Source organism: Palaemon carinicauda, chromosome 9 (assembly GCF_036898095.1).
Source record: "Palaemon carinicauda isolate YSFRI2023 chromosome 9, ASM3689809v2, whole genome shotgun sequence".
Lineage (NCBI taxonomy): Eukaryota > Metazoa > Arthropoda > Malacostraca > Decapoda > Palaemonidae > Palaemon > Palaemon carinicauda.
In genome coordinates, this window is record NC_090733.1 from 137,179,797 (window position 1) to 137,194,133 (window position 14,337).

Here is a 14,337-nt window from a genome sequence, read left to right on the forward strand (position 1 = left end):
GTTTATACGCTATCAAATGCGTACATGAATACGCGCATTCGCGTTTTGATAAATTACATATGCATTATATTTAATAGTATGGATGAATAATTTGAACACCTATTCAATTTATGAGATATTATGATTTACGCAAATGATTCCTCTCAGCAGGTTTATTTGATATATATATATATATATGTGTGTGTGTGTGTGTGTGTGTATATATATATATATTATATATATAGTGTTTTTTCAAGATGTGTCTGCATGAATGCACTATATACCAGCTTGTTAAAACTTTATCAATTATACTAATTCACAAGAAGGGAGACACAAAAGATCTAAAAAATTACCGCCCAATAAGCTTACTCACAGTAATATATAAAATATTCACAAAATGAATAAGGCCAAATAGAAAGTAGGCTAGACCTTTAATCAACCAGGAGAGCAGGCAGGCTTTAGAAGCGGGTATTCAACAAGTGACCATATCCGTGTAATTAACTAACTAATGGAAAAATCTATAAATTATGTCAAACCAGCTCATCTAATAAACATATCAGGAGTGAGCGTAGATGTGTTTTAAGAATAAGCTCGATAAATACCCAAGATGCATCTCAGACCATCTAAGACTGGAAGATGCAAAATACATCGGAAGATGCATTAGCAACTCTCTGGAGGATATACGAGGTGCCTCACACTAAGGGACCTGAGGGGAACCCAAACATAGAATAAGGCAATAAGGTAAGGATAAGGTAATGGCATTACCAGACTACGAGAAAGCTTTTGATTCTGTCAAAAACTCAGCAGTAATGAACGCCCTTCAAAGACAAGGAATAGATGAATCTTATGATAGAACACTTGAAGATATCTATACAAGAAATAAAAAATACTAAAGATAACACAGAGATGGTGAGAAAATTCCGATGAGGAAGGAGTTAGATAGGGAGACCCCATCTCTCCTAAATTATTAATGGCATTCTAGAAGTTTTTACAAATTTAGATTAGGTGAAAATGTATAAATTACATAGATAAGGAATACCATAACAACTTTATATTTGCAAATGCCATAATTCTGCTTTATAAAACATGGGGGAATTTGCAAAAGATGATAAAAGGTTTAAATAGAGAAAGTAGAAATTGTAGGACTGAAAATAAATATGAGGTAAAACTAGATAAAACTAAATGAAAATGTAGAGAGACAACAAATAAGGGTTATAGACTAACCTCTAGAGATTGTTAAATGAATATACACACTTAGGATAGGACAATGTTTCCCTAGGACATGAGACCAATATTAAAAGAAGGATAAGCATGGGATAGAGAACTTTTAGCAAAAAAAAAAAAAAATGAGATTATGAAATGTAAAAATGCCACGCTCTAAAAAGAAAATTATTTAATAAGTATTAACTTATGTATCAGAAATTTGAAGCCTTACTAAAGCCTTAGAACATAAGCTAGTTACAACTCACAGAGAGAGAGAGGAGAGAGAGAGAGAGAGAGAGAGAGAGAGAGAAATTGTTTATCGGTCATAACCGCCGGAAATCCCAATTAGAATTTAAAACACACGAAGGATCTGCACTTTGAAGAAAACCCAGCCAGAATGAAAACGGAGCTTACCTCCCGGTTAGCAAAAAGCTCCCCTTAATCTGGGAAACAGAAATGATGGCATTTTCGTCGGTTTCGGGATTGCCAATGTTGCATCTCTCACCACAGAGAGAGAGAGAGGAGAGAGAGAGAGAGAGGAGAAGAGAGAGAGAGAGAGAGAAGTTGGTAAGGTTCCGTCTTTTTCTTCCTATCTTATACGAGAAGTCACCTTTGAAAATAACCCATGAGTGCCCTGGTTTCCTGGGATTGAATACAAGAAGTATAATTCTGCGTAATAACGTTGAGACAAATCATTATTTTAGTCTCATTAAATTACTTTTAGTCTGTTTAAATAATCTCAATTTCTGGTCATCAAATAATCGATTAGGTTTTCATTTCTTAATAATCTAATGAGACATAATCTGACAATTAATGAATAATGAGTTCAATTTCTGGAGGTAAAATTATAGGCTAACCCAATCCTAGATTTCGCAAATCCGCGTTAATTTAAAATCAAATCATTAATACAATGGTTTTCAAAATTCAATCATCAATATTCTTAACATATCAAATCACTTAAAAAGAAGTACCACATACATGAGAAACTCATGAATGTGAAATTAATTCCATGGTAGATTATTATTATTATTATTATTATTATTATTATTATTATTATTATTATTATTATTACTTGCTAAGCTACAACCCTAGTTGGAAAAAGCAGGATGTCATAAGCCCAGGGGCCCCAACAGGGAAAATAGCTCAGTGGAGGAAAGGAAAAAAAGGAAAAATAAAATATTTTAATAATAGCAACATTAAAATAAATATTTCCTATTATAAACTATAAAAAAACTTTAACAAAACAAGAAAGAGAGAAATTAGATAGAATAGCGTGCCCGAGTGTACCCTCAATCAAGAGAACTCTAACCCCAAGTCAGTGGAAGGACCATGGTAAAGAGGCTATGGCACTACCCAAGATATGAAACTAAAAATAGAAATATTACATCCGTGAAGAGGAAACATTTACACCTTATCAGTATGACTGGTAAAGATAATAATACATGAACTATAGTTTTTTTTTTTTTGTTTTTTTTTTTTTTTGTAATCAGATATACTACATACATTCATAAGAAAACTCTTCCGGTTAGTAAAATGTTATTAGGTGCGCGCCCTACTTATCAGTGTCTGTATCGGTTCTGCTACCTAATGGCATAGTCTAGACATATAGCTTGTTTATTCAATTTACTCCGGCTGTTACTAGAGGCAGTAAGCGGTTTAATGAAAGTAAGCAATACCTATAATGCAGGGTTATATAATATAGTAGGGATTAAAACTAGATGCAGATATTTTCCAATAAAATGAATTAAAACACAGAAGGAACTCTCAATGGCTGGTTATAATCCATGTTATTTAATGCTCAATATAAACGAAAAACTTCTCGTTGTATAAATGGTTTTAACTAAATCTCCTTTATTCTGACATCATTCGAATAGATATGTCTAGCTCACCAATCCAGTGACTTCATAATTTGAAGGTCATTTTTATAGCCCCAGACCTAGAGAGATTCAAACGTCCAATGCAGAAGAGTAACGGGGTCGAGTAGGCTGTGGCCTACCTGTATAGATAGCCTACCTGTAGGCTATATACAATTCTCACTACTATACACTAGGAAGTTAGTTCTTAAAGCTCTCATTCATATGAAAACATTCTAAAAATCTCAAAGCATTACAATAATAATACATAACGGACAAATATAAACTTCCTTGCGGGTTACGAAATCACCGGAAGTCCCCAATACCCGGCGTGCTAGATCCGCCATCTCCTTCCACTGAATCCTAACCACATTGCTAATAAGATTATTTGCTCACTGTCCGCCACAAGGCTTCAGTTTATACGGAATGTGACGTTCATCGTGAGGTCTGTGATATATGGAAATTTGATAAGGGAATGTCGAACATTGGATACCTTCTGTGTACAGTATGTACGTATAAACATACACTTAAAGTCATCAGCTAATCTTAAGTAATGGAGTACATAATAAAGATAAGGTAATGTGTTTACCTTCCTCAACGGTAAGGTAAACCATTTTAAACTATATATCATTATGGAAAATGTGATTGGCAGTAATAATGTACATTGGTTCGAAACGGCTTGTTCGAGACGACCTACCATCAGGTTCGAGAAATCTTATTGAAGTACCATGTTGGTTACATAATAATAATAATAATAATAATAATAATAATAATAATAATAAAACTAGTCAAAGGATTTTGTCAAATTCAGAGGGCACGAATAGCATATAGTGGTTTTTGTCACATTTAAGCCATGCCAAAAAAAAAGTCAACATGAGCGTATACACAGAAACCTTATGTAGGGAAAAAGATATTACCTTTCCTTCCTACCCTTCACTCCAGTCCCCTCTTCGACTCTCTCTTTTTATTCCTTTTATCCTAATTATGAAATCAATACATCGACAAGAGAATACTTACAGACAATTTGAAGTATTGTAGTCCTAGTGTAACCAGGGTTGATAGATTATTTCGTCTGGATTATCGTGCATGAGCCTTATAAGTTGTCGTTTTTCAACCAATATTATCGTACACAGTTTCAATATAATTATTAGGGACTTACATAATTGACTTATTTCAAAATATTTTAGTATAATTGTTTAATTAAACACACACATACATTGTATATACCTAAGGTATGTAGGCCTATCGTACATCGTACCGGACCCAAAATAATCGTACATGTACGAAAATTATCGTATGAATGGCAACCCTGAGTGTAACTCAACTGTAAATTCTATACAACAACCTCTCACTATACAACCGAAAGACTGAAGTTACTATAGAATGTCAAGACGAAGTTAGATACTTTCTATGTTTTCTAAGTCCTTCGATAATGCGGATTTGACAATTAAAGTGTAGTTCGCTGTGTGATACTCTAAATACCTTCAGAATGTATACGACAAACAAATTTTGTAGGCCCTCTAGAGCGTAGGATTTCTATGTGTGATAGGACCAGGAAAACAGCCCTTAAAGTGAGTGAAGTAGGCAATAAAACGGAAAGGAGACATCCGTGAAAGAAATTCCTTACCCACGCATAACTCCTTTCATTTGTTTTATTTTTTGAAATGTTGATAGAAATCTCGTTCTACTGTTTATGTATGACTGGTCTATTTTTACGTTGTTAATTATCTTAGAAGAGTTGTACTTTTATCAATTATTTTTATTTAGTTCATTTGCTGTAACCGTATTAGCTTGGCTGTTTTTCCCTGTTGGAGACCTTAGACCTATAGCATCATGCTTCTCGAACCAGGGTTGTACCTAGGCTAATAATAATAATAATAATAATAATAATAATAATAATAATAATAATAATAATAATAATAATAATAATAATAATAATAATAATAAGTGAATTTGTAGCCATATTACCTGCAATAACGTAACAACTACCCTACAGCTGTTACCATACTCAACACCCAAAGAAGGTTATTACCAAGCTGTTGCAACTTATTCAATTAGTAGTACTTTCCAGCTAACATTAAGTCACTATTATCGCAAAAGACGAAAAGTACATGTATTATCTTTCTCTCTGTACAATAAGCTCTCATTAGACACCCGAAAAAATGGAAGATATTAAGGCTTTCAAGAGGAAACTGAAGACGATTTTTCTGAAAGTGCTTCGATAATGTGGATTTGAGGATTTGATATTAACGAGCAATATGCATTGTGGAATGTTGAATGTCTTGGAATGTATACGATAAAATGAACTACGAAAATTAAGGTAAATAAAAAAAGATATTCGTATGTTATAGTGATAGGCCTACTCATACTGTATCAATCATTAAAAAATAATCATATATACTTTTTCTATAGAAAACATTTGTTGACATCTATCAAAATGTTTATTAATTTATTAGAATTAAAATACCGCTAGCATTGTGAATATACTATTTGAGTTTCTCATAAATGCAAAGTCAATATTTTAACAAGTTCAATAAGGATATTGTGGAAGAGAGAGAGAGAGAGAGAGAGAGAGAGAGAGAGAGAGAGAGAGAGAGAGACGAGAGAGAGAGAGGAGAGAGAGAGAGAGAGAGAGAGAATTTATCCCAGGGAACTTTTTCAACAATAAGAAAACAAAACATTACTGCTGTGTGCTTTGTTGATCTCTTGTAACGAGCACATGATATCTAGGTCACCCCTCTCTCTCTCTCTCTCTCTCTCTCTCTCTCTCTCTCTCTCTCTCTCTCTCTCTCTCTCTCTCTCTCTCTCTCTCTCTCGTGGTTTCAACGAAATTAGAAGATACAGTCTTAGCTCGGGTGAGAGAGAGAGAGAGAGAGAGGAGAGAGAGATGAGAGAGAGAGAGAGAGAGAGAGAGAGAGAGAGATGTTTGCACGAAGCGAGGAAAAAAAATGTAATGTTGGTACAAACATTTAGAATCAGTCTGTACTTCTTGTAGTCTTTCTTTAGATTTGTCTGAAGAAAATACATGGCTTCTCTCGACTCTCTCACGGGCGCTGGTGCAAATGTAGTGAGATTATTTTGTTTTTAATATTGGCGAAAACAAACAGTTGTTTACTTTATATATCCGGTAAGCTTTATAAAAACAAAAACATGATTATATTAAGCAGTGCTTATTATTCTTTCGCAAAATTACTTAAGGTTTTGCGAATACAATGATTAGTGCTATGATTCGTGAAATTAACTTCCAGTCAAATAACGAGATTCTGAAATTACATTCGCGGTAACTAAATGATTATATATTTATATTTATATAGGTATATTTCCGGAAGCTTCATAACCACAACAATACGATGCTATTAAGCAGTGATTATTCTTTTTTTTTCTTTATTTTGCTAATGCTTTTGCGAGTACAAGGATTACTGTTATGATTCGTGAAATTAACTTCCAGTTAAATATAATGAGAATCTGAAATTATATATGATTACCAAATAGTTATATGAAATTGACTTCTTGCATAAGTGAAATACGAAAAAAAATCTATTTATTAATTATCTATTTTAGGAAAATAGAGAGAAAATACAGACTAAACGAACTAAAATACACAGAAAATAAGTTCTAAAACTCTACGGAGATGCCGCACCACATTTAGCTAGCATGCATTATTGAGGGCTATACCAGGCTCATAATTTCCTGTTACGATCAGTTAAAAATTGATGAATTTCCTTGTGGATTAGTTACGGTAATTGGCGTATAGTTTTTCCCCATTTTTTATGTTTTATTTTTTCTTCACTTCCAATTGCAAAGTAGAAATGTCATTCGAGAAATTATTTTTATATTTTCATGATATTCAGGTTCTATTTGTATTGTCCTTTATCATAAGATGTAGTTGAATACGAAAGCTTGATATTAAGTATTTGATGCAACATATTCTCTGTCTCAGATTATATTTGTCATATAGGTAGTAGGTTGGCCAGGGCGCCAGCCACCCGTTGAGATACTACCATTAGAGAATTATGGCGTCTTTTAGCTGGCCAGACAGTAACACATTGGCTCCTTCTCTCTGGTCACGATTCATTTTCCATTTGCCTACACATACACAGAATAGTCTGGAATATTCTTTACATATTCTCTGTCCTCATACACCTGACAACACTGAGATTACCAAACAATTCTTCACCCAAATGATTACTGCACTGTAATTGTCCAGTGGCTACTTTCCTCTTGATAAGGGTAGAAGAGACTCTTTAGTTATGGTAAGCAGCTCTTCTAGGAGAAGGATACTCCGAAATCAAATCATTGTTCTCTAGTCATGGGTAGTGTCATAGCCTCTGTACCATGGTCTTCCACTTCCACTGTCTTGGGTTAGAGTTCTCTTGCTTGAGGGTACACTCGGGCACACTATTCTAATTTCTCTTCCTCTTGTTTTGTTAAGGTTTATATAGTTTATATAGGAGATATTTATTTTAATGTTGTTACTCATAAAATGTTGTTTTCCTTTCCTCACTGGGCTATTTTCCCTGTTGGAACTCCTGGGCTTATAGCATTCTGCTTTTCCAACTAGGGTTGTAGCTTAGCAAGCAATAATAATAATGAAATAACAGGGAATAAATAGCTCAGTGAGGAAAGGAAAGAAGGAAATATACTACGACAGAAGTAATAAACAATGAAAATAAAATATTTTAAGAACAGTAACAACATTAAATTGGATCTTTCGTACATGAAATATAAAAACTAAAAAAAGAAAAAGAGGAAGAGAAATACGATAGAACAGCGAAACCGAGCGTACCCTAAAGCAAGAGAACTCTAACCCAAGAAAGGGAAAGACTATGGTACAGAGGCTATGGCAAAAGACTAGAGAATAATGGTTTGATGTTGGAGTGTTGTTCTCCTAGAAGGGCTGCTTACAATAGCTAATTGCAAGGTAAATTACACTGCAAGGCACATGTAAGTAAAGTGTAGGCCTATACGATCTTATTCATTTGGACAAATGGACAGATATCTAAACTATCGGCTTTTATATAGTCTAAAAGATTACTTAATCAAAAGATATAAATATCCGTGATGAATATTTATTCTGCACGGATTGTGATATGTCTTTAATGTCATTAATTAAATCACACCTGACAGTTTTTGTATTTATTCATGATCTAAACAAGATTAGTGTATTTTCAGTTTTACTACGGTATAGCTTGTAACTAGCAGTTAAGGGTTGTTTGAATATACTGGGTTCAGCGCTATTCTTTTCACCATGTTTCCAAAGAAACTGTAGTAGGATTTAACCAGGTACACGAATTTTAAACTTGTAAACTGATGTCAATAAAGATATTATTATTACAAGCTAAACTATTCAATGTATGTGAAAGCAAAGAAAAAAAAATAAGCCGTAACCAGATAGAGGGATCCAATGTAGTACTGTCTGGCTAGTCAAATGACCCAACAACTCTCTAGCGGCAGTATCCCAACGAGTAGCTGGTGCCCTGGCCAACTTACTAAGGTAAACCTTTAATAATACTATTTTTCATTAATTTAATAACTGTAATTAAATCAAAACTGTTGATATTATGCAATTTGGTAGTTCGAAGCCAATATACATAAGCAGTTAGGTACTTATATTACCCCTGTTTACAGTTCGAACCAAATTGTTATGAATATCATATTTTTAAATATCTGTTTTAGAAAAGGGGAGACAAATCTTCTTTTTATCGAATTGTTACTTTTTCATCTTTAATTTTACAATAGAATTTCGCAATATTCTAAGAAAATAGATAAGCAATAAGAAATTATGTTTCATAATCTATTAAAACTATGAATAAGGCACAGGAACCAAATAGGAGTATAGAAGGAGCCGCTACATGGAATGAGCAGTTCCAGATCACAACATTACTACTACTGTTACTTGACTGTCTAAAATTTCAAGCCCGGTTACATATAAACTTTTCGATATAAGTATCAAGTTATATAACAGAAAATGGCTACTCTATCCCTTTTACGTTTACCGGGAATAAAGGTAAGCATATTGTTGCATAATTACAGCTTGCTGTAATTTACAGTACGTGAGATGAGATCATACATGAGGCTTCATGTCGTGTACCCTGTTGGTTTCATCTTACTCCTGCACAATGTCGTGATGACGTAAATAGTAGTTTTTACGTATTTTCCAAGTTTTATGAAGAGATTAAACTAGAAAATACGTTGGTGTATGGGGTTGTATGTATGATAGCGGCCACCTGTATGTATCATTATGGCTAAGTTAGAATACGGCATCGAAAGGGTGTGCCCCCAACGATAGGTATGTAGGTAAGGACACGGCTTCTAGGTTAGGTTAGGAAGGAAAGTTTAGGTTAGTTGATCTCCATTTTTCTTTCAACGAATGAGGAATATACAAGGGCTCCGGTGTATGTTTGATGATGGCCAACTATGAATATGGCAGTCAAAGGGGGTCGCAACAGGCCGTTAGCCCCCCCCCCCCTATTAGGTAAGTAGTCAAGAACATGGCTATAGGTTAGGTTAGGTGGGTAAGTTTATATTAGTGTCCATTTTCAATTCACGCAGGAGGAAATGGCCGCTGATATACAAAGGCTCCCTTGGCGTGTATGTATGATGACGGCCATGCTTATTACGCCCGTATTTTCAACCCTATCGCTAAGAATGGGTTAGTCTGAGGGGGGTCGGAGGCTGGCGTTACCCCAGACCCCCCACTATGTAAATATGTAAGGACACAGCTTTTACATTAGGACAGGTTGGGAAGTTTAGGAAAGGTGGTGTTCATGTCCGTCATTATACAAATGCTCCCTGTTTCTAAATGGATTTTTATTCATAAGTTTTAATGTATCAAATTGAAATATACTGATTATCCCCAAAAATATTTATGTAAATTTTTATATTAAAACAATTTCTTTTACAGCTTAAAAAAAAATAGGAATACTGTGTAATTACAGGTGTCTTAAACATTTTTATTATGATTTCTGGCGTAAATCGATAGTTTTTGAGTTATGGTGGATTGATGACCATAGCTGAAAATCTATGGTTTTGCACTAGATATTGTCATCAATTATATTCAAAACGTCTTGAATTATATAATATACTAGTCTAATTGTATGTTATTTAAATTAATGTTTTTAAACTTTGTTGTTTCCACTAGTCATTGTTATTACAAAAGTCGCCATAATCAAAACTGAGTAATAGTAATGAAACATGGTGAAAATAATTTAACATTTGTTTGCCATGACTTCAAGATGCATAGAAAATGGGACTTTCCATCCCTTATTCAATGGAGTCCTTCCTAACAGTATTCATCATATTACAAATACCTTGTCATTTAATTGAACCAATGATTTATTTGTTTTTGCTCTGCCGTACGTTCACTTAACACGCTATTAAACGTTATCTCATTGCTCTTATGTTCTGGCAACCGGAACATGTTTGGTACGCTCATTAATCCCGTGGGGTAGTATTTTGGCATTAATTATCAATTATACAAACTTAGAATATGATTACCTCTGTTATTATTACTCAACAATCCATGGATGTAGGTTTAAACTAGTGTACTAGTAATGATTTATTGAAATGTGCTGATTAAAATTTTTGGGAAAAAATTATTAAAATAAAATAAAACCTATATTTACATCGTAATCGTTCAAAGTAGATCCAAATACACCAGGAGTCCTTCTTATTTTTGTCATAAGGAATATTGTACTACAGTAAATCTCTTCCAGATTGTCATATTGGTAGATTCTCATGCTGTTATGCTAGGATAGTACAGTATTTACGATTACAGTACATCGTGCAAAATACATAACAGCTGCCAAAAGTAAATTCAAACACCGCATTCGCAGTAACACGCAACAGTCGTCTGCATTTTTAGTAGCCCACGAGCAGTCTTCCAAAAGTAAACTGTGGACTAAGATAGAATAGTGTTTACGTTTTAGTTGATTGGGCCATATGGTATGTCCCAGTCCCCATTAGTCATACAGCATAAAATTCCAAAATAGTCAACACTTGTACATTTCGTGGTAAATATATGGTACTTTAATTTCTAGCCAAATACTTGAACCATTTATTTTTGCTATTCGCTTCCTTATGTTTTATAAATTTCTGACCATGAACATTTGGGCCAACCACCCATTCATGAGTTTTCCTTGTCCAATTGCGTTCTCTTCTGGCAAGACCAGTTCTTTATGATCATAGTTTCCCACAAAATTAGCCATGTGCTGTAATAGGAAACCATACTGTGCGATCAGTAGTCGCAATTGGGAAGCATGCGATCGGTACCAGCAATCAGGAACCATGTGATCAGGAATCACATAACTAGTTCGCCTATTCCTATGACCTCTTTCTTCCCAGCACTCATACCACCCTGAAGAGAATGAGGAAGAGGCCACCGAAGCATTAGAATGACCGATATGGCAGAGTTCTTTGAGACTTAGACTGGTTCCTTCTTACAAGCTGATACAGCTCCTTGACCTAGATCCTCCCACAGTTGGAGACCGATCCATGACCTACTTTTTCCAGACGCCAAGATCTTCTAATTTGATCATGCGTTAGTGGTTGAAAAAAATTACTTCTCAAACACTCTCAGCACTCGTACAAATGCTGAGATGCCACATTGTGTTGGCAGGTGAGTGGCTCAGGGGAGAACGGAATCTTCAACTAAACTTTAAGGTGATGCCATCAAAGAAGTCCAGGACGACTGTTTAATAGCAGTCTCGTGCCCGATGTTCCTACTGGTTCCCCTCCATGAGAACGAGTTGGCAGTACTGAGAATCTTTCCCAGGGGGGAAGGATTACTAGTATGCTCTCACTTCCTATGCAAGGTAAGAGGATACTGTACGTACTGGGAGCATACCCTTTCCCGATGAGATAGGTCGGCACACGGTATAGGAGCTCACGCAACCTCTACTTATGTTCGTTTCTTACGAGAACGAGCGTACACTCTATTGGTAGAAATAAAAGGAAAGTCATGCATAAATGGAAGGTAGAAGTTACAGGACGACCAGTCAGGCCGAGTCTCTGAGACTGAGTACGAGCACTATGCCTCAGGACATTGACAACCATTATCATCCGTCTCCTGCCTGGGGACATTCCCGAGATGCTTCTATTTGGCGATTGACTGGCTGACAACTGGAATCTGATGCAAGTCTAAGGCATGGGAGCATTGTTCATAAGCCCAGAGTTTTCTGCCGTGGATGATGTTTCTAGACTCCCAAGTAGCTACTTGTTCAAAATTTAATTGGAGGTAGTCATACTTTGCCTTGATCTGGAGCTCGACGTTCCCAAACGGGCAAAAGGCAAGGACCTTTCCAAATCAGCAGTCTCCTTACCAATGGGCCTTTGGAACCTGCAGGACCACGAGGGAGAGGAACACCCTCGAAGTCTTCTAAACAAGTGTTTGCAGTCAACCTTTCAGGTGAAAAGTCGACTGGAGACGGGAGTAGTGACTGGTAACCTATCATCTAACCGCTCAAAAGGGAGACGGCATACAGTATACCATAATGGTCTGTCACCAGGAAGAAGGCAAGTACTGCACGATTGTCCACTAGGAAGAGGATTTCAAGATCTCAGTGAGCCTGAAAGATTTTTACAGTGCTTCTAGATACTGTACTCATCTTTTGGTCCGTTAGAATTATTTCCTCTTTGTCCTCTAGGCATTTACTGTATATTGAATTTGCAGCTAGAGCTTCAGGCCATGTTTTGCCTTGAGCGTTCACTCTTACCTATCTGGTACCTAATAGATGAAGACTTGTCTTTTGGGACTTTCTCAATAATTGACTTGTTCTGTCTGCCTCCAGGAGGCAATGCTCCAAGACTGAGACAGTTGATCTTTAGCCACGATCTAAGAAGCAGGTTTAATCGGTAACCCAGCTGCATTGCCAGACAGAAAAAGAGACTCGTGTCATGCTGTTAACACATAGAAAGATCATTTCAGCAGACAGAGGGAAATAGCGCAGTTGCTCCCACACAACCAAGAACTTTCAGCTGGACGGTAGAAACTTCCCTTGTCATGAGGGAACTCCTCAGGCTTGTTGGAAGCAAACTTGGTAAGCAGGCGGCAATAACCTTTGTGGTTTCACTGGACTTGGAAACATGGATGGATCAGGCTTGGTAGCTAATTGATGATTTCCTCTCCGCAGGAGTTCCACTCAAACTCTACTTCCAGGGATCCTGCCATTCTCAGACAAATCCGAGGAGAATGGGGCACTCCGGGAGTACATGAATCCCCCAGGGAAGTGGTTTAAGGAAGTAAAAAAACCTGCTTTTCAACCTAGTAGGAGTCCAAGCAATGCTTTTTGCTATCTTCCCAAGTTTTAATAGTCACCCAGTAACTCTACTTTTGTCACTTACGTCATCTTCCAGCTACTACTACTACTACTACTACTACTACAGTACTTCGTTAAAAGTTTCAATAGCTGTCTTCAGTTTTGCTGAAATCATACTCTTATTGAAGGTCTCTAGATAATTGAAAGAGCTTAAAACTAGATGGGTTGTACTGTATTAGGAGTTGTGAGAGCAGTAAGAAAGAAAGTTGATGCAGTATGGATAAAATTGAGGCAACCAAACTACTTGTAATTATAGTTTCATGTTAGTAGAGAGAGCAAAAACCTGTTATAAGTACTGTACATGTGGCCTTTCCTGTTCCATGCAGTGGAAATTTGGGCATGGACAAGAAAAATGGCAGAGATTTTGATAAACTGTAACCCTATGATATTAAGATTCTTTGCTGGAGTATGGTGTGAAGATTGTATTGGAAATGGGGGAATTATTGGAGAAATGATGCTTTCAGATCCTGCAAAATTATGCTGAGAACTTAGAGTTGATAAGGAAATGTAACTAGAAGAGATAAGGAAAAGTTGGTTAGAAAAGCAGTAGGTATGGAAGTGGCAGGACTAAGACCAGTAGGAAGGTCCAGGGTATTATGAAAAACGATGGAATGTAAAAATATAATTTTCAATATTAATCTTACCCGATGATCATGTAGCTGTCAACTCCGTTGCCCGACAGAAATCTAAGGTCGGGATACGCCAGCGATCGCTATACAGGTGGGGGTGTACACAACAGCGCCATCTGTGAGCAGGTACTCAAGTACTTCTTGTCAACAAGAACTCAATTTTTCCTCTGTCGTGCCACCGGCAAGACCTACTTGGATACGCTGTTGATTCTGGAGTTGTTTCTCACGATTTTGATGTATTCGCTCTAGATTTTAGCCTTCGCTATTCAGGAAGCTTTATCATTAGCTTAGCAAGCTTTTGGATTTAATTTGGATTAATTGTTAACGAACTTTGCTAGATTTTGGAATCCCCCCTTG

General features: G+C 36.0%; 1 protein-coding gene across 3 annotated transcripts in view; it reads left to right on the forward strand.

The window, feature by feature from the left end:
* mEFTs (elongation factor Ts, mitochondrial) overlaps window positions 1-14,337 on the forward strand; it is an 80,634-nt gene that overhangs the window by 43,170 nt on the left and 23,127 nt on the right. For 2 of the 3 annotated variants that reach the window (XM_068380506.1, XM_068380508.1), the window contains exon 1: window positions 8,875-9,042. The exons of the other annotated variant lie outside the window; for it this stretch is intronic. In XM_068380506.1, the coding sequence (XP_068236607.1) occupies window positions 9,004-9,042 (39 nt within the window). In that variant the 5' untranslated portion in view covers window positions 8,875-9,003. Of the gene's footprint in view, window positions 1-8,874; window positions 9,043-14,337 lie in introns of those variants that run through there. 3 annotated transcript variants of the gene reach the window in all.